Source organism: Salvelinus namaycush, chromosome 3 (assembly GCF_016432855.1).
Source record: "Salvelinus namaycush isolate Seneca chromosome 3, SaNama_1.0, whole genome shotgun sequence".
NCBI classification, from domain to species: domain Eukaryota; kingdom Metazoa; phylum Chordata; class Actinopteri; order Salmoniformes; family Salmonidae; genus Salvelinus; species Salvelinus namaycush.
Window position 1 is genome coordinate 53,108,681 of NC_052309.1, and position 22,260 is coordinate 53,130,940.

The 22,260-nt window shown below is 43.8% G+C and overlaps 1 protein-coding gene across 1 annotated transcript; it reads right to left on the bottom strand.

Moving 5' to 3' along the window:
* Window positions 1-1,569: 1,569 nt before the first annotated feature.
* On the bottom strand, window positions 1,570-22,067 carry LOC120032490 (PWWP domain-containing protein 2A-like). The gene is made up of 3 exons (XM_038978598.1): window positions 20,911-22,067; window positions 7,374-9,300; window positions 1,570-3,588 (listed from the first exon to the last, which is right to left on the bottom strand). The coding sequence occupies exons 1-2, from the start codon at window positions 22,050-22,052 to the stop codon at window positions 7,401-7,403; spliced, it is 3,042 nt and encodes a 1,013-aa protein (XP_038834526.1). The 5' UTR covers window positions 22,053-22,067; the 3' UTR covers window positions 1,570-3,588; window positions 7,374-7,400.
* Between the last annotated feature and the right edge of the window lie 193 nt (window positions 22,068-22,260).

Below are 22,260 nucleotides of genomic sequence, written 5' to 3' on the forward strand. Positions count from 1 at the left end.
TTTGAAGTTGTTCAGCTAACTCCTGTTCTTTAAGGCTGCTTGTAGCTCAGCGAGTAGCTTACTGTGGGATAACAGGAGCTGGTATAAGGTTGGGGCAGACTGAAGCCCCGTTTACACCTGGTGCTGATGTAGTCCACATTCTGATTGGGCCCACATTTTTTGACCGGTGTAGACGATCAAAATAACTGATGGTGATTCTCCCACATCCACATAGCTGATCTTTTGACGGTGTCAGAGGTGGAACTGAGTTAAATCCACAAGCAGCTCCCAGCATTATACTTAAAGTGGACATTGGCTATGGAGTCACATTAAGAGAAATCCATGCAGCCTCGTTTACAAATTCTAACACTGGACTGTGAGATGTAATCTACACCTTGATTAGGCTGATAGAAATCCTCATTATTTTGTTTAATGATTTTCAATTTGAGTGTCATTTCTACAGTGGAATTGGAAAGTATTCTGACCCCTTGAATTTGTCCACGTTTTGTGCCGTTACAGCCTTATTCTAAAATTGTTCTCATCAATCTTCACACACTACACCATAATGACAAAGTAAAAACAGGTCTTTAGAAATGTTTGCTATCACATTTACTTAAGTATTCAGACCCTTTACTCAGTACTTTGTTGAAGCACCTTTGTCAGCAATTACATCCCCGAGTCTTCTTGGCTATGACGCTACAAGCTTGGCACACCTGTATTTGGTGAGTTTCTCCCATTCTCTACAGATCCTCTCAAGCTCTGTCGGGATGGATGGGGAGTGTCGCTGCACAGCTGTTTTCAGGTCTCTCCAGAGATGTTCGATCGGGAGTTTCATCAGACCAAAGAATCTTGTTTCTCATGGTCTGAGAGTCCTTTAGGTGCCTTTTGGCAAACTCCTCAGTAAAAGGCACATGACAGCCCACTTGGAGTGGCCTCCGTCTGGCCACTCTACCATAAAGGCCTGATTGGTGGAGTGCTGCACAGATAGTGGTCCTTCTGGAAGGTTCTCCTACCTCCACAGAGGAACTCTGGAGCTCTTTCAGAGTGGCCATCGGGTTCTTGGTCAGCTCCCTGACCAAGGCCCTTCAAACCCAATTGCTCAGTGTGGCCCAGGCGGACAGTTCTAGGAAGAGTCTCGGTGGTTCCAAACTTCCATTTAAGAATGATGGAGGCCACGTAATTCTTTGGGCCCTTCAATGGTGCAGACATTTTTTAGTACCCTTCCCCAGATCTGTGCCTCGACACAATCCTGTCTCAGCTTATTTCCTTGGACCTCATGGCTTGGTTTTTGCTCTGACATGCACTGTCAACTGTGGGACCTTATACAGACAGGTGTGTGCCTTTCCAAATCATGTCCAATCAATTGAATTTACCACAGGTGGACTTCAATCAAGTTGTAGAAACATCTCAAGGATGATCAATGGAAACAGGATGCACCTGAGCTCAATTTCGAGTCTCGTAGCAAAGGGTCTGAATACTTATGTAAATAAATGTGCTAAAAAATCTAAAAACCTGTTTTTGCTTTGTCATTATGGGGTATTGTGTGTAGATTGAGATTTATTTTTATTTAATCCATTTTAGAATAAGGATGTAACAAAACAAAATGTGGTCTGAATACTTTCCAAATGCACTGTAAATAGCCAAGTCTCTCGTTCTGAACTTCTAATGTGAGCGGAACGGGTGTGGTTTCGTGACAACGATTAAGAGCAGCTGCTCACCGATTTGACAGCTCCAACGCAGTTACACCTCCGACACCGCCAAAACATCAGCTATGCGGGTGTCAGCTATCGCTGGTTAGCGCTTGATCTTATTTAATCTAGGCCTAATGCTCAGTGGGCAAAGCTTAGAATGTCAGTGGTTGGAGTTACAGGTGAGAGCAACAACAACAAAAGGCCCTTAGGGAGGTAGGTTGGAGGTGATGGATGGAGGGAGTTAAATTGTTGCAACAAATTATGTATATAAACCTTAGATTGCTAATGCTATGTATTGGTAGATGAGAGGCTTAGAACCCACCAGTCGGTCATATTGGGACTCAGAAGAAGCAATCCTCAATAGGAATGAATTTAAATCTACAGTATTTCAATTACTTATTATTGTTTTCAAGGAAAAAATTACATTGATTTAAGTATTTTGTTGTTGTAGTGGGGACATAAGTGCTTTAAAAAAATGATACAAATAAAAAAAAATCTAAACATTTAATGTATGTTCAGCTCACATATCATTTGAAAGTAAGCATTAAGGTGTTTGTAAAAGGATAAAACAAATGTAGACATTAAGAAAAAGACATTTGTAGTTCTATAGCTTTCAAAATATCTTTTTATAATGGTGGGGGAGTGCCAACATGGAGGCACAGTTGCTTCAAAACAGCACCCCCCTCAGTCATCTTATGTGTGTATATATATATATATCATTGGTTGCGACCCGCAAGGTTGCCAGTTCGAATCCCAGTTGCGACTTATTTTTTAAACTTTATTAACCTACATTTTTAACTTATCACATTTCTAATCTACTAACTTTCTGGCTGAACAGCTTTAAATATGTGACAAGTCTGGGCTAGTACCATCCCCCCTGCTGGTGCAATGGATTTGGCAAGGGACCAGAAGGTCACAGGTTCTAATCCTCCCAATCACCTTTCTCAAAAAAGGTATAATTCAGCATATTAATGCAAATTTTTATTTTATGTTAAGACAAATATTGCTGGGTCTCCCGAGTGGCGCTGTGGACTAATTCACTGCATCACAGTGCTAGCTGTGACATTAGAGATCCTGATTCGCCTCTTCCAAATCCGTACGGGAGTTGCAGCGATGGGACAAGACTGTACCTACCAATTGGATACCACGAAATTGGGGAGAAAAAGGGATAAATAAAACAAATATTGCCTTGAGTCAAGAGGGAATATTTAAAAGGTTTGATAATCCAGATCTGTTTACACTTCTAAGATATCTAGATACAACGTGTCCCTGACTACCTCCTGAGGTGGTCAGGAAGATCTGATCACAATCACTTCACTTCAAATGCGGGCACAATCAGAATGTGGACAGGATCAGGACACAGACCGCATGTTAGCACCAGGTATAAATGGGGCTTGAGACACCAGTATTCTTTTTCAAGACTGCTTCAACACAAAGCACAGCCTTCTGCAAATGCACTGTAATAGCATAGCACATGCAATCTTTATTGCATTAATATAAATGTTTTACATAGTATTAATTTTTTTGTCTTTGCATTTCAAGATCACTGATCAACATACTAAAAACCCTGCAAAATCCTGTGTCCTGTCAACATGTATGTAATACAAATGTAATAGATATCTATAATGGTCAGAGTGCTCGTCTACTCTGCAGATGTCCTCACTCAAACTAAGGTCACATGCTTGTGGACATGGACGCCTGCTCAAAGAAATCAAATGGTATTCAGCATGATGGACAGGCCCAGAGGTGGAGTAGGTCTGCAATTCATTATAAATATATAAATGTTCCTTCTTCCGATACTTAAATAAAAATAATTATATCGATGACGTCTCCAATTCTGGACATGTCCTTCCGTCCGACAGTCTCTCAACCAATGGCAGTGTAAAGGACCCATCAGCAGCCCTTCAGCGTTGTAGCACTGGAAGAGAAGACAGAGAGAGACATGAACACATCAGGGACCTTTTCATCCAAATCAGAGGGCATGTTCTTTCTGTATTTGGCCTCAACAAAGCAGATTCAATAGGTTTAGTGCATGCCATTAAAAAAAGCTTTTTTATCAAAGCACTGAGACATTGAAAACAGCGACGCTACATGACAGGAAGTGCACTCCTACAAATACTAAAATGTTAATTGAATAAAGGCTGTAGGTCAGTGCACATTAGTTAGCCAACAACACAACATTTTTGAGGGGCCTCTAGTGATCTTGAGTGAAATCAGAAATGAACCTAACGGTGCATTGTTCATGTTGCAATGGCGCCATTTCTGGGCTCAAGGACACCTCTAAGGCATTTTGGGAGGGGTCCTGTGTGTCTCAATGAGGGATCTATAGCTGAGTTCTACTGCACGGATGCCTAGCAAGTTCCTGATTGACAGTGGTAAAACCAAGATAGACATCACAAATGAGTCACCGTAATCTGTGATAACGTTTTCAGCAGTTTGCTGGTCTGCCATGCATTTACTCTACTGATTATTCAAATGTCTTTGAGATTTAACCTAGTTAACCTTGAAATGCTGCTGCTGTGTGGATCGGCTCCTTTATTTACGTAATGTTATGTGTATGCTGCTCCCGAACATGGATATATACACTGAATGTACAAAAACATTAGGAAAAACCTGCTCTTTCCATGCCAGCCTGACCAGGTGAACGCAATTATCTCTTATTGATGTTACCGGTTTAATCCACTTCAAATCACTGTAGATAAAGGAGAGGAGACAGGTTAAAGATGGATTTGTGTCATTCAGAGGGTGAATAGGAAAGAAAATATTGAAGTGCCTTTGAATGGGGTACGATAGTAGATGCCGGGCGCACCGGTTTGCGTGTATCAAGAACTGCAACAGTGCTGGGTTTTTCACGCTCAACAGTTTCCTGTGTGTATCAAGAATGGTCCACCACCCAAAGGATATCCAGCCAACTTGACATCTGTGGGAATCATTGGCATCAACATGGGCCAGCATCCTTGTGGAATGCTTTCAACACCTTGTAGTCCATTCCCTGACAAATTGAGGCTGATCTTAGGGCAAACGGGGGTGCAACTGAATATTAGGAAGGTAAGTAGCCTTTTCATTTGTATTTCAAACCAAAACATTACTTCTCAGTACTATTTCATTTACAAACAATTAAAGGGCAGAACCATCAAACTCCCCCTAAACGTTAAATTCTACAATGCCATTCAAAGATGCATTGCTTCAGATACACTGACTGACAGCCATTGAACAATGGCTTCTATTAGCATATGACGTCAATGTCCTAGATCTGTTTGCAGGTAAGAAAATCTGTTCAATAAAAGGAATGATTTTACTCCCCCAAAAATTCTCCACATTCAGCCCTTTCCTCTCATTATTGTTAATGTACCAATAGCCTCAAGTGGTAAACAGGGGCTTGACTGGCAAGTCGTTTTCTACAGGTCTGCTATTTCATAAAAGCCCCACAAATATTTGCAGTTAATGGCAGCTATTATAAAGACCACAAGCCACAATTTAAAAGGCATGGTCATTGTCAACTTAAAATGCCCCCATTTTAGTACAAGGGGGACAATAGAAATATCCCAAATTCCAAATGACCAATGTTTTTATTCCAGCTTGTTTCAAGGTGAAACTGAAGCCTTATAAATGGCATTGGATTTGTAGGTGTTAATGGAAGTAGGAGCACTAAAATGAAGACAACTAGGTAAGATTCTTGAAGTTGACATTTTATTTATAATACTTTTTAAAAACATCAGAAAACATTTACACAAGTGTTCTTCAACTGTTACTTTTTCCAACAGTTTTCTCCCCCCCCCTATACAGCATTCTCTGATCTGCAAACAGATGATGTCCAAAATAGAAGAAACAGAGCCAACCGTCATAATACACTTTGTCTCTGCTTGTAACAATGGTCAGGTCAGTGTACTCTACCAAGCAATAAGCCTCTGATCTCTACCTGTTCGGGCCAAAAGGGCAAAGGTGAGGCGATGTTGGTCTTACTGTATGTCCCTTAATATTTAGTCAGAGTGGATAGGTGTGTAGGTAGGTAAATGAACAAACATCTTTCGGAAATGTAATTTGTCATTGGTAATGAAATGGTCAAATCTGAAGTGAACCCATATAATTACATAAGAGTTGACGTAACCTTTCCTCACTACCCTCCCCCAACTTCAGCCAAACAAATAACCCTTTTTCCATTATTTATCATAAAAATCCACTAAAAATAATTTGATACATATTGTACTGTACATAATATATCAAATCGAGATTTGCAGTCGTATGAGATCAGCCAAGCAGTGAAGTGATAGAAGATCAAGTTCAGAAGAACCAAATAAAGTCAAACACATTCCAACTCAAATAGGGTCGAGTAACAGCTGAACACTGAGAACTCTGAGAAATCACTGAACTACTTAGTACAAGTCAACAAGACATGGCAAACCCATAGTAAAAGTTTTACAAAATAACTGAGCAAAAATAGTTCATCCCTGTAACGTGCCATACCACACGTATATGGGAGGAGTAACTACAATGGCTTCCCTCTGTCAATGCTAGTTGATTCTATCATTTTCATAGTAAGCCATCGCTCCATTAACTAACATCATTGTTTAAAATGTCCCGATGCAGACAATTCAAATCAGTGATTTTAAAACAAAATTGGGCATCATTCTATGTATAACAGCATGCAAAGTCAAGGAGCTAGATAGGAAGACCAGAGAGTAATAAAACAGTCTTGGTTAACTGAGGAGCATAAGGTATAGAGACTACAGACAGGACAGAGTCAGATGAGGAGAGAGAAAGGGGGAGAGGTGAGGTGGCCCAAGGGGACCAAATGATGTAGCACTGGACAGGTATGAGGGGGGTGGATGTGCCCACTGCCCGGTTGAGCGAGCACGCTCTCAGTACTGTATCTACTGCCCTGCAACCATCTCTGTTTTCAGAGAGGATTAGAAACAGGGCACCATCCTCCTCTCACCGGCACTTGAGGTGACTTTGGCTTACAGGCACATCCTCACAACCTCAGCTCAACTGTCTGGAAAGCCCTGGCTGGCAGTGTGCCACACGGTGATCAAGAGCTTACCGGCCCGGCAGCCAGCTCCCACAGCCAGTCAGCTCTGACTGTGTCTGAGATACAGCAGGTACCTAAGCCCCTATGACTGCTCGCTCTTCAAATCCACCAGGGTCCACTTCCTCGTCACATCACAGCTACAGTACATGTCTTCCACCAGCACAGATACATCATATTTACTGCTGCTTAGATCCTGTAACTTTCCGTTCACAGTATCTGAAACTGAACCGTTTGTTGCATAGACTGAAAGAAATACACATTTTGTCTCTTAAGATTTTGACAATTGGCAGCCAATCAAGCAGACCTATGAACCATGGTGTTAGAACAGAACATAAGCTTCTTTGCACAGAGTGAAACTTAAAGGCCTCAAGATAAGGAGAATATTTCAATCACCAACCATTCTGTAAAGAAAAGTTAAAAATAAAATGACCAGATTTCCACCACTTTGGATAAATAAGTGAAAGGATGATAAAATAAAAACACACTGCCATTTTTATGTATGCAGTAATGTGTATAACTCCAACCCATTCCGTCCCTTTTTGACCATAGAAAAAAAAAAGAGGAGTCCAGCTTGTCGGGCCTGAAATATTTTGTTTCTTTCTCCCAGGAAGGTGAAGGGACATGGTAGGTGGCTAGCAGGGGAGGGGAAGGGGGGGGGGGGCATGTTAGCCTACCTTTCCTTTTCCCCAAAGCACACCACCTCACGTCTCGAATTGCGTAAGCAAGGCGCGAACCTCAGGAGTGAGCTGCTTGGCAGCCTTGGCTGCCTCTGTGATGGCTTTACGGTACAAGCCCTTTCTCTTCTTGTCGAAGCGTGACTGGAAGCTTTCTAGAAAGGGGGCGACCTGTGCAAGTGCCAGGAAGGAGGTGGTGGGTGAACCGAACCAGGCGACACGGGCCTCCTGCCTGACTAAGAGCCCATTATCTTTGCGGCTGATCTGGATGCCTAAGACGCGGGCTGGCCACCAAGGGAAACCATATATTTTGGCCCAAACGATGTCCCCTACGCAAATGCTTCTGCCGTCCAGAGAGACACACTTAGACACATTTTTGGAAAACACTTTCTGAGATTTACGAGGGGTTTTCTCTTCCGTAGGTGCAGGCGAGGTGTCAGTGACTGCTGAGGACGTGCCGGGGGCGGGGGGCGAGTGCAAATCACCGGGAGGGGGAAAGTCAAAGGTCTCGGTGGAGCTACACTCTGAGTTTGAAGACTTTAAGTCATCTGCACTATCAATGCTGCACATGGAGGTATTAGAGGAGTCAGGCTGGCTGGGGTTAAGGGTCATGTACACCACAAGGTTGCCAGTCTTGCTGCCGCGCGTCTCCCGCCTCTCCTCCCGCCCCCCCTGCTCCTCTGGCTCCACCTTGGGGTCGCTGTGCTCCGTGACTGTGAGGGGTTCCACTTGGGGCTGGGATTGGGTCTGAGGACTGAGCTCAGGTTCTGGCCCTTTATCTGGACCCTGGTTTTCAGCAGCAGTGGCCTCGCCTGTGGAGCAGGAGGAGGAGGAGGAGCGCGTGGAGGTGCAGCGGGGCGCGCCTAGCTTTGGAGGGGACAAACTGCCACTTCCCGGCACTTTCTCGAGGCAAGGCGGCTTACATGTAGAAGAGTCATTCTCTTCATTACGGTACCTTTGGGGCTTGATGCGCATCCTGGGCGGGAGAGGGGTGGCGTTGCTTGGTCCCACCCCGCTGATCTGCTGCAGCCGCCGGGTGAAGTGGACCTTCTGGTGGGCGTGGGCCTCCTGCAGGGCAGCGGCCCTCGTCATCGTCTTGGCGTTGCCACTGCTATCGGTGACCACTGTAGCCTCTCTCTGCCTCTTCTGCGCCTTGGCCAGTTTCAGCACCTCCCGTGCCTTGGAGTGATCAACATTTTTGCTCTGCAGCACTTTCTTGGCATTGAGCTGGACTCTGGAGCTGCTGTTGACCGGTGATGTTGTTGTGGTGGATGTTGTCCTCAGAACCCTGTTCCCTCCAGCTCCGCCCTTCACCTGGCCCAGAGAAGAGGAAGAGGAGACTTGAATCCCTGAGGCCTGCCGTTTGGACACCTCAGCAGCATGGCGCTTCTCCTCAGAGCGAGGTTCATTACGCGGCCGCTTGCTGACAGTAGCTGCACTGTCGTTGCGTCTCCGCTTGGCGTCCTCGCCCCTAGAGTCCGACACAGGGCCTCTACGTGGCTCCCTCTTGTCCACGGTCATGACAGTCCCCTTGCACTTGTCACAGAGCACCTGGCGGGGCCGCAACTTGATGGCGTTCATGATAGAGGTGGGCTCCTCGCGATACAGCCTGCGCTTGGGCCGCTTGATCTTGCGGGGGGGCGGCTGAGGTAACGACTGGTTGTAGGTGTCCCTGATGAACAATGGCGGAGGGTAAGGGGCTCCCTCCTGAAACAGTGGCGGAGGTTTTGAAGTCCATGGGTTAGGCTTAGGCTGGGGGTCAGGGTTTGGTTCGGGGATTGCGACAACTTGGCTGTCAGGGTTTTCCTGGACTGGCTTTTCCACCTTCTCTGGCTGGAATGTTTCTGTCTTTAGCTGCATAGATTCAGGTTTATCCTTGTATTCTCTCTTTGGGAACACAGTGATTGGAATTCCATAGGGTCCAAACCTGAGAAGAGAGAATTTAGAGGATTTAGAAACTGTGGATAACTATAAAAACTCAACTTGTTTTTTGTCTTGTATTCGTCAAAGATTTCATGCTAATTCAAGATGTTTCACATTTAGGCCTACATTGTACATTTAGGAAATCAATCTAAATCAATTAAATCCTGAACATTCAAAGAGGAAATATTAAATGAGTGTTGCAAAAGATCAAAGGAGCTCCCACGGCCTAAAACACAACATCACCATAGCTAACTAGAGTGCACAAGGCTCTACAAACAAAGGGGAAAAAACTATCCTTGTTTACAATATTAATGCTCACCCTCCAGCTTTATTCACTCATGTTTTAATAAGGCAGATACACGTGGAGGTGGCAGCAGAAACTCCATGACTGTGTTTGTTAAACCCTACCTTATGAATTTGGGATCAGAAATGACTCTTGGGTTGAAACTGCCACACATTTCAACATCTAGTGGACTGCGTTGATACAGGAAGACCAATTCAGATATTAATTTTTTTTTTACACTAATTGGTCTTTTGACCAATCACAGATCTTTTCACATCAGATATTTTTCAGACCTGATCTGATCAGTCAACAGACCAATTAGTGAAGAAAAATCTGAATTGTGCTGCCTGTCTTGTTTTCTCTATTTGACTGAGTGTTCTTCAAAATGAAATTCCAGGAGGTGTAGAGATGTGTGCCATGCAAAGCAAACCAGACATAGCCTATATGATCATTTACTTCCCATGAAGCAGGCCTAGCCTAAATTCAACGTTACCATGAACCAAAAATAAACAAATCTGAATAAGCCTATAGAAAGTTTCAGCAGTGGCTATTACAATGGCAGTATATATATATATATATATATATATATATATATATATATATATATATGGTTTTTTTTACCCCAGAAGAACCCCTATACACCTTGACAACTTCAGCTCAACCAAAATCTTAAAACTGCCGGCCCTACTGAACATTATCCAGATACTATAGGTCAAGTGGTTCAACTACCACTACATAGGCCTAGTTGAGCTAGTTTCTAGGCTGAGATATCATATGCAGTACACTATGTTTCCTACCAGAGCACCTCCTAAAATAATCCCCATGTTACAGAGAGATGACAGAGCTATACAGAGATAGATGGCCTTGGGTAAATGTGTCCCTATGCTGCATTAGTGAGTGCTTCAAGCGCAAATACAGGACAAGATTTATCATGCTAACTCTACTGGACCAAATGCTAACTCTACTGGACCAAATGCTAACTCTACTGGACCACCCTTCCTCCCCTTTGAAGAACAAAACAATGGATCAATAGCTAGGTTTCCATCCAACTGGCGACATTAGAAAATATGCGCATTTACCCACCAGTGGTGTTTCAGCCAAAAATCAGTGCGTGATGACGTAAAACACACAAAATGTATTTTTTTGCTTAAGTTTTCATGTACCCGAATAAAAATCTAAAGTTCAGAGTGTTTACATCGCATTTTCAACTCTACCAATAGTTTTGTAACAAACTGTTGCGTTAAATAGCAAATGTGCCTACTCTGGTCTTCACATGTGCGCTCTATCCAACAGCTCGCATACACAGTGCGGGTAGGCTAGTCTACATGATGAGATTCTTATGGATAAGAGAAAGAATATTTGTATTTGTCAAGCAAGTGCAACGTCAAAGAAGATGTTTTGGGAAACAGCTCTGAAATGTAAAGATGCTCTTATGAAGGTTCTAACGATGAACTTCGCCTTAAGATGCTTTTGGGGTATATACTGTATATACTGTACTGAGACGTCCAAACTTGTGAAACTAAGACGTCTATGATTGTTTCAGATTTAGTCTGGTCCGGACCAACCAAATGAGGTCTTGTTTGGGGGCGGAGATCATTACAATATGTGTAGAGATCATTACCAATGTGTAGAAAAATACCCAAATATGCAAAAGAAGGATCTTGCACATTTCTACCTTTGTGTACCTTAGGGCTGTCCCCAACAACAGCAAAAATGTTGGCCGACAGTCTGTTCTTTCGACCAATTGATTGGTCGAAATGTTTAAACGTGTACTTTTCCATATGTAGACACATCCTATGTGTGTTAATCAAATCAAATATATGCACTGAGCTTTTCTGATGCTTTAAGCACACCGTTTGATTAAATAAAGAAGACACAAATTACTAGAGGGAGTCCAACCTCAATTGATTTGATTGTACTCAGGCTTGCAGCGTTGTTAAAAAAAAAAAAAGAAGACAGTGAGCGACTGTGACTAGCACCCGGTGTCTCTCTCTCTCCACCCTGCTGCAGCGACCACTACAAAACTTAATGTGTTTATCATGCTGTAAGTGTTGCTGAAGCTGCAACATAATTTGCCATTTCATACTGAAAACTTCTGTTACCAAAATATCTCATTTGTTTAGGAAAAACATTCCCTAGTCCCGCAACCCTTACTTTCTTTGTGACACATGTATGCATCGCATGCACATGACCAATGGGGCCTGACCTATAGCATATCATAATCGCATCAATAAATTGGTTATAACAAACTCCGAACACGTGAAAGCAAAATGGATGCAGAGGACGTGACATGCAGTGCATTCGGAAAGTATTCAGACCCTTTCACTTTTTTATGTTATGTTACAGCCTTGTTCTAAAATTGAATCTTTTTTTTATTTTTTCTCAATCTACACACAATAGCCCATAATGGCAAAGCAAAAACTGCTTTTCATAAATTTTTGCAAATTTATCTTAGAAAATTAACCCTTTACTCAGTCCTTTGTTTAAGCACCTTTGGCAGCAATTACAGCCTCGAGTCTTCTTTGGTATGACGCTACAAGCTTGGCACACCTGTATTTGGGGAGTTTCTCCCATTCTTCTCTGTAGATCCTCTCAACCTCTGTCAGGTTGAATGGGGAGAGTCGCTGCACAGCTATTTTCAGGTCTCTCCAGAGATGATCGATTGGGGTCAAGTACGGACTCTGGCTGGACCACTCAAGGACATGCCCCGAAGACACTCCTGCATTGTCTTGGCTGTGTGCTTAGGGTCGTTGTCCTGTTGGAAGGTGAATCTTCGCCCCAGTCTGAGGTTCTGAGCAGGTTATTAAGGATCTCTCTGTACTTTGCTCCGTTCATCTTTCCTTTGATCCTGACTAGTCTCTCAGTCGCTGCCTCTGAAAAATATCCCCACACCCACAGGATGGTGCCAGGTTTCCTCCAGACGAGATGCTTGGCATTCAGGCCAAAAAATTCAATCTTGGTTTCATCAGACCAGAGAATCTTGTTTCTCATGGTCAGAGTCCTTTAGGTGCGTTTTGGCAAACTCCAAGCGGGCTGTCATGTGCCTTTTACTGAGGAGTGGCTTCTGTCTTGCCACTCTACCATAAAGGCCTGATTTGGTGGAGTGCTTCAGAGATGGTTATCCTTCTGGAAGATCCTCCCATCTACACAGAGGAATTCTGGAGCTCTGTCAGTGACCATCGGGTTCTTGGTCACCTCCCTGACCAAGGCCCTTCTCCCACGATTGCTCAGTTTGTCCGGGCGGCCAGCTCTAGGAAGAGTCTTGGTGATTCCAAACTTCTTCCATTTAAGAATGATGGAGGCCACTGTGTTCTTGGGAACCTTCAATGCTGCAGAATTGTTTTTGTACCCTTCCCCAGATCTGTGCCTCGACACAATCCTGTCTCGGAGCTCTACGGACAATTCCTTCGATCTCATGGCTTTGTTTTTGCTCTAACATGCACTGTCAACTGTGGGACCTTATATAGACAGGTGTGTGCCTTTCCAAATCATGTCCATTCAATTGAATTTACCACAGGTGGACTCCAATCAAGTTGTAGAAACATCTCAAGGATGATCAATGGAAACAGGATGCACCTGAGCTCAATTAAGTCTCATAGCAAACGGTCCGAATTCTTATGTAAATAAGGCATGTATTTTTTATTATTTTGCACATTTCTAAACCTGTTTTTGCTTTGTCATTATGGGGTATTGTGTGTAGATTGAGTGTTTTTATTTAATCCATTTTAGAATAAGGCTACAATGTAATAAAATGTGGAAAAGGTGAAGGGGTCTGAATACTTTCCCGAATGCACTGTAATCAATAGCATAACTGTTAAATGTGTCTAGCTTTATAAAATTATGGAAACTGAAAACGCAGGCCACGTAGTATTTGTACTGTCCAGAGCTAAAAGTAAAACTGGAAAACGTGGCAGGCTACGGCCTTTTGGAGGGTACTCAATTACTGCCTACATTCAAACTTTCAATCTCTTTAAATGGGAGGGGATGTGTGCGGTTCAAAATGTATTGTTTCTCTGGCAGTTAGATAAGGGCAATTCCACGTTAACGGAATTATGCTTTGATTCCGATTTTTCCACTTTAAAATGTATGCCAAACAAAAACCATTGATTTCAAAGTGTAATGAAACCATAAGTCTATGCACAAGGACTACTTGACTACTTAACTAAAACTAATTTAGTGGATAGATGCAGATGCAAACTTTGGTAACGGAATTTAGGTAAAATCAGGATTTTATGCAAACCCGTTTCAAAGATGTCTGTAAGTGAAGTGGATTTACACCCGGTAAAGGAATTACATCATGGGTCCCTGATCTGTAATACCCAGAATTGCATAATTATGGATATGAATGTTATTCTCAGGGGTCGCACTAAAAAAGATAGGCCTATTTCTTAATACGTTATTTTGCTGCGTTTTGTAAATGCTGATCTAAAACGCTTCAAATTGTAATTTCTGCTCGGCATCAGACTCATTGTGTGCTTCAGTTGCACTTCTCCACTCGGAAGAGAATTCACGAATGGGCATTCTATCAGCAGACAGCGCTGACCGATGTGTAGCTACTTTTCTCGGGTACTTTTCTCAGTGTAGCCTACTTTTCTCTGGTAAAATGCAAGATTAACATCAAGCAAAACATTCGGAAATGTAGCTCGCTACATTCTTTCTATGATAAACATTAGAAATGGCCATGCATCGTTTTTTTGCAAAAAATGACTTGCTTTTTCATTGTACGCTCATTTACTTGTGACTGCTAGCCAAATAGCTTTGCACTTCTTTTGTCACCTGATGAAAATGAAGCTATTTACTGCACGAATGTATTTTCTGTGAAGGAAAACTATAGCTGCACATCCCTGATTACTCTTTTGAAGCAAAACACTTGACTGTCAATATAAAACGCAGGTGATATGGTTTAAAAACGCAGATTTTTTTTTTGATGGGCTGCATTTTCAAAATGCAGATTCCTGAACTATTAACGTGACTTCTGATTCTCATGTTTAACAAGTTTGGACATCACAGCGCAGCAGAGCATTGCAGTACAAAAGAGCAGAGTAGGTTTCAGTAGAGTGCAATAAAGTTCAGTAGAGTACAATACTATATTGGACTGTATTCTACTGTGCTGTATTGTGATCTCTACTCACTGTACTATCCAAACTTGTGAAACATATGTCTATGATTGGTCCAGTCAGTCTGTGGACATTACCATCAAGGTCAGGGTGGACTGACCAAATTTGAACTACTTTTCAACATCCATGGACATCCGGTGTTGGTCGGTGCTTAGTGGGTTAGGATGCTGGTTACAGGGGGCTCATGGGTAGGTGTCAGTAAGAGCTGGGAGAAGTGACATTAACTGGAGAGTAAGAGAGAAGGGCAGAGAGCAAGGAAAAAGGGAGAGGGGTTGTCCACCAGAAAGAGAAAGAAACCCATTATAATGCCAGTGGAAGAGTAGCAGGTGACCCAACTGTGGTTTGTGACTATTATGATTTCCTATCGTAGCCAATTCAGTTGCCGTAATTACGTTACATATCTTTTGGTAAATACGTTACCAATTTTAATGACTTAATTCATAAAACAAAATCAATATTAGTAAAATACTAATTGGTAGGTTTACCATTACTTGTTACTTCTGTGAACTTTCATTATCCGAAATTACAAAATATCTTAAATGTGCATTTTTGGTAATGGAATTACAAGGCAATATTTCTTAAACTTGCAAGTGTTGATATTAGTTGGGAGGGTTTTTACATCAACATTTTGTTTTGATGTAATTTTTGTTACCTTAAGACTTTTTCGGGCCGACAGAGATGGTCGCCTCGCTTCGCGTTCCTAGGAAACTATGCAGTATTTTGTTTTTTACGTGTTATTTCTTACATTGGTACCCTAGGTAATCTTAGGTTTTATTACATACAGTTAGGAGGAACTACTGGATATAAGAGCAACGTCAACTCACCATCATTACGACCAGGAATACGACATTCCCGAAGCGGATCCTCTGTTTTGCCCACCACCCAGGACAATGGATCGGATCCCAGCCGGTGAACCAAAACAACGTCGCCGTAAAAAGGGGCAGACGAAGCGGTCTTCTGGTCAGGCTCCAAAGACGGGCACATCGCGTACCGCTCCCGAGCATACTACTCGCCAATGTCCAGTCTCTTGACAACAAGGTTGATGAAATCCGAGCAAGGGTAGCATTCCAGAGAGACATAAGAGACTAACGTTCTTTGCTTCACGGAAACATGGCTCACTCGAGACACACTATCGGAGTCGGTACAGCCAGCTGGTTTCTTCACGCATCGCGCCGACAGAAACAAGCACCTTTCTGGTAAGAAGAGGGGCGGGGGGGTATGCCTTATGATTAACGAGACGTGGTGTGATCATAACAACATACAGGAACTCAAGTCCTTCTGTTCACCTGACTTAGAATTCCTCACAATTAAATGTCAACCGCATTATCTACCAAGAGAATTCTCTTCGATTATAATCACAGCCGCATATATTCCCCCCCAAGCAGACACATCGACGACGGCCCTGAACGAACTTTATTTGACTCTATGTAAACTGGAAACCACATATCCTGAGGCTGCATTCATTGTAGCTGGGGATTTTAACAAGGCTAATCTGAAAAGACTCCCCCCTAAATTCTATCAGCATATCGATTGTGCTACCAGGGCTGGTAAAACCCTAGATCATTGTTATTATAACTTCCGCGACGCATATAAGGCCCTCCCCCGCCCTCCTTTTGGAAAAGCTGACCACGGCTCCATTTTGTTGCTCCCAGCCTATAGAAAGAGACTAAAACAGGAAGCTCCCGCGCTCAGGTCTGTTCAACGCTGGTCCGACCAATCTGATTCCACGCTTCAAGATTGCTTCGATCACGTGGATTGGGATATGTTCCGCACTGCGTCAAACAACATTGACGAATACGCTGATTCGGTGAGCGAGTTTCTTAGCAAGTGCATCGGCGATGTCATACCCACAGCAACTATTAAAACATTCCCAAACCAGAAACCGTGGATTGATGGTAGCATTCGTGCGAAACTGAAAGCGCGAACCACTGCTTTTAACCAGGGCAAGGTGACCGGAAAACATGACCGAATACAAACAGTGTAGCTATTCCCTCCGCAAGGCAATCAAACAAGCTAAGCGTCAGTATAGAGACAAAGTAGAGTCGCAATTCAACGGCTCAGACACAAGAGGTGTGTGGCAGGGTCTACAGTCAATCACGGATTACAAAAAGAAAACCAGCCCCGTCGCGGAACAGGATGTCTTGCTCCCAGACAGACTAAACAACTTCTTTGCTCGCTTTGAGGACAATACAATGCCACTGACACGGCCCGCTACCAAAACCTGTGGACTCTCCTTCACTGCAGCCGACGTGAGTAAAACATTTTAACGTTTTAACCCTCGCAGGGCTGCAGGCCCAGATGGCATCCCCAGCCGCGTCCTCAGAGCATGCACAGACCAGCTGGCTGGTGTGTTTACGGACATATTCAATCAATCCTTATCCCAGTCTGCTGTTCCCACATGCTTCAAGAGGGCCACCATTGTTCTTGTTCCCAAGAAAGCTAAGGTAACTGAGCTAAACGACTACCGCCCCATAGCACTCACTTCCATCATCATGAAGTGCTTTGAGAGACTAGTCAAGGACCATATCACCTCCACCCTACCTGACACCCTAGACCCACTCCAATTTGCTTACCACCCCAATAGGTCCACAGACGACGCAATCGCAACCACACTCCACACTGCCCTAACCTATCTGTACAAGAGGAATACCTATGTGAGAATGCTGTTCATCGACTACAGCTCAGCATTTAACACCATAGTACCCTCCAAACTCGTCATCAAGCTCGAGACCCTGGATCTCGACCCCGCCCTGTTCAACTGGGTACTGGACTTCCTGACGGGCCGCCCCCAGGTGGTGAGGGTAGGTAACAACATCTCCACCCCGCTGATCCTCAACACTGGGGCCCCACAAGGGTGCGTTCTGAGCCCTCTCCTATACTCCCTGTTCACCCACGACTGCGTGATCATGCACGCCTCCAACTCAATCATCAAGTTTGCAGACGACACTATAGTGGTAGGCTTGATTACCAACAACGACGAGACAGCCTACAGGGAGGAAGTGAGGGCCCTCGGAGTGTGGTGTCAGGAAAATAACCTCACACTCAACATCAACAAAACAAAGGAGATGATCGTGGACTTCAGGAAACAGCAGAGGGAGCACCCCCCTATCCACATCGACGGGACAGTAGTAGAGAGGGTAGTAAGTTAAGTTCCTCGGCGTACACATCACGGACAAACTGAATTGGTCCACCCACACAGACAGCGTGGTGAAGAAGGTGAAGAAGGTGCAGCAGCGCCTCTTCAACCTCAGGAGTCTGAAGAAATCCGGCTTGTCACCAAAAGCACTCACAAACTTTTACAGATGCACAATCAAGAGCATCCTGTCGGGCTGTATCACAGCCTGGTACGGCAACTGCTCTGCCCACAACCATAAGGCTCTCCAGAGGGTAGTGAGGTCTGCACAACGCATCACCTGGGGCAAACTACCTGTCCTCCAGGACACCTACACCACCCGATGTCACAGGAAGGCCATAAAGATCATCAAGGACAAAAACCACCCGAGCCACTGCCTGTTCACCCCGCTATCATCCAGAAGGCGAGGTCAGTACAGGTGCATCAAAGCAGGGACCGAGACAGAAGCTGTTTTTCAATCTCAAGGCCATCAGACTGTTAAACAGCCACCACTAACATTGAGTGGCTGCTGCCAACATACTGACTCAACTCCAGCCACTTTAATAATGGAAAAATGTATGTAAAAAATGTATCACTAGCCACTTTAAACAATGCCACTTAATATAATGTTTACATACCCTACATTACTCATCTCATATGTATATACTGTACTCTATACCATCTACTGCATCTTGCCTATGCCGTTCTGTACCATCACTCATTCATATATTTTTATGTACATATTCTTCATCCCTTTACACTTGTGTGTATAAGGTAGTTGTTGTGAAATTGTTAGGTTAGATTACTCGTTGGTTATTACTGCATTGCCGGAACTAGAAGCACAAGCATTTCGCTACACTCGCATTAACATCTGCTAACCATGTGTATGTAACAAATAAAATTTTAGTTGATGCTCATGGGTTCTTTTCGATGGAAATGCGCATAAGCAAGTAGCCTACATCTATACCTGCATTAATATGGCCATGAGCCCCTCCATTGCTACTTATCAACATCCTTGAAACCGTAGAAAGATGCAGATTCCTCTGACAGCCAAAACCAACTGTAAAATTGCACTGGAGAGTTAAGGATTAGCGAGTGTCTCACTCTGATCACACTGAATGAAACAGCCAAGAGAAAGAGGGGAACATGCCTTTCCTCACCACTGTCTTTCCTTTGCGTCACAGCTTCTCACAGCAGCCTCCTTATCAACCAACACCTTTCATTAACACACAACCACCATCCTTTCCTTCCTAATCAACACCAGGTGACTGTCAGCTAGGCAAAAGGTTGGCCTGGTCCAGAACCATCAGCTAGCCCCTTCCCCTTGGCACGTCATAGATTTGAAATAATTTGATAAGTATACAATATGGTAGAAGCTCTAACTTTTCCTCTGATAGCAACAATATGGTGGAAATTCCACCCATCTATCCTAACACCCATCTTTCCAGATGCATACACCTAAGTAGGGGACGGGTAGAGTAGATATTTTAGGACCAGGTCGATGTCTAGTGGCGAGTTAGTCTGAACCAAAGACAGCGACTCATCTCTCATCTTGAGCACACATCCAATAGGAAAAACAATGACTCCATATCACCTATGTTATGGAACACACTCTGGCAAATCACAGGCACAAGGCCTGCACTCAGGGGACTGTTGGAAAACAAAAGCCATAAACCGATCCCTTAGACTCAACAATGAGGATCTAAAAATGGAGTCTTTTGTTTGTAGAGAGGGGGTGGTGTTGATTATCTACAGTACTATAGAAAATGAAGCAGTAAGGTTTGAGTGGCCTCCATCTTGTCATTGTAATGAACCGGCCATTGTCCTTGGGATCACTGCTGCACTGGCTCTTATCAAAGCAACTTACACTAACGTGGCTTCCAAGTTATAGCATATTCTACCATGTATTGATAACCTATATTAATAGCGTATATGGTATAACACCAGAGGAATACCTTGAAATGATATGAAGTCCTGAAGAGCAACTACACAATGAGCTGTAAGCAGCTTGTGAGGGGAAACTAAACACAACAAGGTGTTGATTGTGTGTGCAGATGTCATCTTTGCTAAACATAATGAAGATATTCAACACAGTCCCCAGGCATGTCAGCAAGTTTAATTATGACCAAAAATATAGACCTGCAGATGATAAAGGGATGGTTGGAGGAAAGGTGTTGATTAGACGGGTGACAAATTACAAGAAGGATATTAGATAGAATCCGAGAGGGGTTGGTGATAGTGGCATAGTGCTACATGACTACTCTACCAAAGTATGACCTTACACTACAGACTGAGCATGTGATCATCCTCTCCAGCTGACCTCTGATATCACTAGCCACTTTAAACAATGCCACTTTTATATGTTTACATACCCTACATTACTCATCTCATATGTATATACTGTACTCTATACCATCTACTGCACCTTGCCTATGCCGTTCTGTACCATCACTCATTCATATATTTTTATGTACATATTCTTCATCCCTTTACACTTGTGTGTATAAGGTAGTTGTGAAATTGTTAGGTTAGATTACTCGTTGGTTATTACTGCATTGTCGGAACTAGAAGCACAAGCATTTCGCTACACTCGCATTAACATCTGCTAACCATGTGTATGTGACAAATAAAATTTGATTTGATTTATACCCGGACTTTGTAAATAGAAACATCAAGTTTAGTTTTGTAAACTGAAATGACAAACCGAAAGCACTGCCCACATAATTGGGGATAAGAGCAGTTCCTCTGTATTTTTGTGATATGTTGTCAAACTAGAGATCACCATGGTAGCTTGACCCCTCGACCCCTGGCAAATGTAGAAAACTATCCGTTTAGGTCAGGAGGCAGGGGTTTGCAAAGCACAAGGTCCTTTACTGACAGCTGACAAGTCGGAATGAGGACACACCACATCTTTCAGGTGTGAATTGTTGTGTAATTTTGTATGTGCATAATGTGCAGTGGATGTCAGTAGTAAACAAAAATATGTGGTGTGTTTCCAGAAGTAAACTAATGGACAGAAACGTCTTAGGAAGTTACATAGAAAAACAAATGTGGTATAAAACTAAAACATAAGAGACATTTCCGAGACGGATTATACTATACCTTTTAGAGAGGTCCATCAGAACCCCAGAGAAGATCTTCTCGCCTAACCGAAAGGACACCACCAGTGCGTCGTCGATGATGTGATCCAGAGATACTCGAACTTCGGAACCAGGTATCAGATTGTCCACTGATTCGGACTGTACCTCCTCAGTTTCAGCAACGGGCATGGGGTGAGGGGGTTTCAATACCGTCTCGCTCTCGTGGAAGTTCGTTTCCAAACTCCGCTGTCGTGAGCACGAGTCCCCAAGTTCTGCCGAGGAGGGAACCTGACCCACTGCCATTACAGGAAGCTCGGGACTCGGAGAGTTCTGGTTTGTGATGCTCAAAAAGTCATAAATGTATCCAGTTTCCATGGGTGTTCCAAGGAGTGTCTCCGTCTCTAGAACTGGCAGAGAGTCGACGTGTTCTATGGACTGGGGATGTTCAAGAGAGGCATCTTCCGAAGACTCGGCCTTGTACTCGGTACCAGAAGGAGCATCATCTGCTGATTCGGGCTCCAGTTCAGCCTCGTGGGACGGTTTGATTAAAGCTCTATAGTCACACTCGATAATAGTAGGTTGGGTTAATTCTGTGTTTTGATAGTAATTGATCATGGGCTCTGCTGGTTCTGCCAACGACAGCCCAGCCTCCGTAGTCACAGGATGCGCAGGGAACGAATGCAAAAAGACCACCGATGGCTGTGAATCGGAGATGGAGCTATTCTGATGGCAGGCGTAGGGCTCGTGCTTACTGAGCTCGTTTGCAGGATCAACATTAGGCGAAAAAAATTGTTTCAAACGTTCTGCCCTCGACATTGTGTATTTCGAACCATAGCCCTCGCGAGAATGGTTATCGGTATTTTCTACGCCGACCATGAGACATCCTGTATCGATGTGTTCATCCTCTGCACAAGCAGCGAGGACTTTTCCCGCGGCTTCTTGGTCTGGCCTGCTCACTAGCTCCATTTGGACCTGGCTGCATTCCTGAACTGCATCCCCATCCTTGAGTTGGTGAACAAGGTCTATTACTGGCGCGTACTGCTGCGTTGCATCGGAGTCGAGTTTGGCCCCCGGCACAGCTGGCACCGGTTCGAGCTCACCACAGTCCCCCGCTGTTGTTGTTAATACCGCAACAGCTCCTGGCTCCGCAGCCACGGCCGCCATTTTCTTTCCGCTTTGCTTCTACGGCCAGTGTCCCGTCCTCTCCCTGTGATAGCACTAGAGCCCGCCCACTTGAAAGCCAATTACACTTGATAGGCCAGCGAACTATAAAGTTGTAGTTGAGTTGTCAATATCCACGTCATTCAAAGGAAACCCTGGAAACACTTTTGTAATTGGCTCCCTTTGTCTAACCTTAACCTAACGTAGCAGG

What these genes read in the sequence shown, in the direction of transcription:
- LOC120032490 (XM_038978598.1), bottom strand. Translation starts at nt 22,052, where the DNA reads ATGGCGGCCGTGGCTGCGGAGCCAGGAGCTGTTGCGGTATTAACAACA. An exon ending in CTGATGGACCTCTCTAAAAG is followed by an intron (nt 9,301 to 20,910) that starts GTATAGTATAAT and finishes CTCTCTTCTCAG; the next exon opens with GTTTGGACCCTATGGAATTC.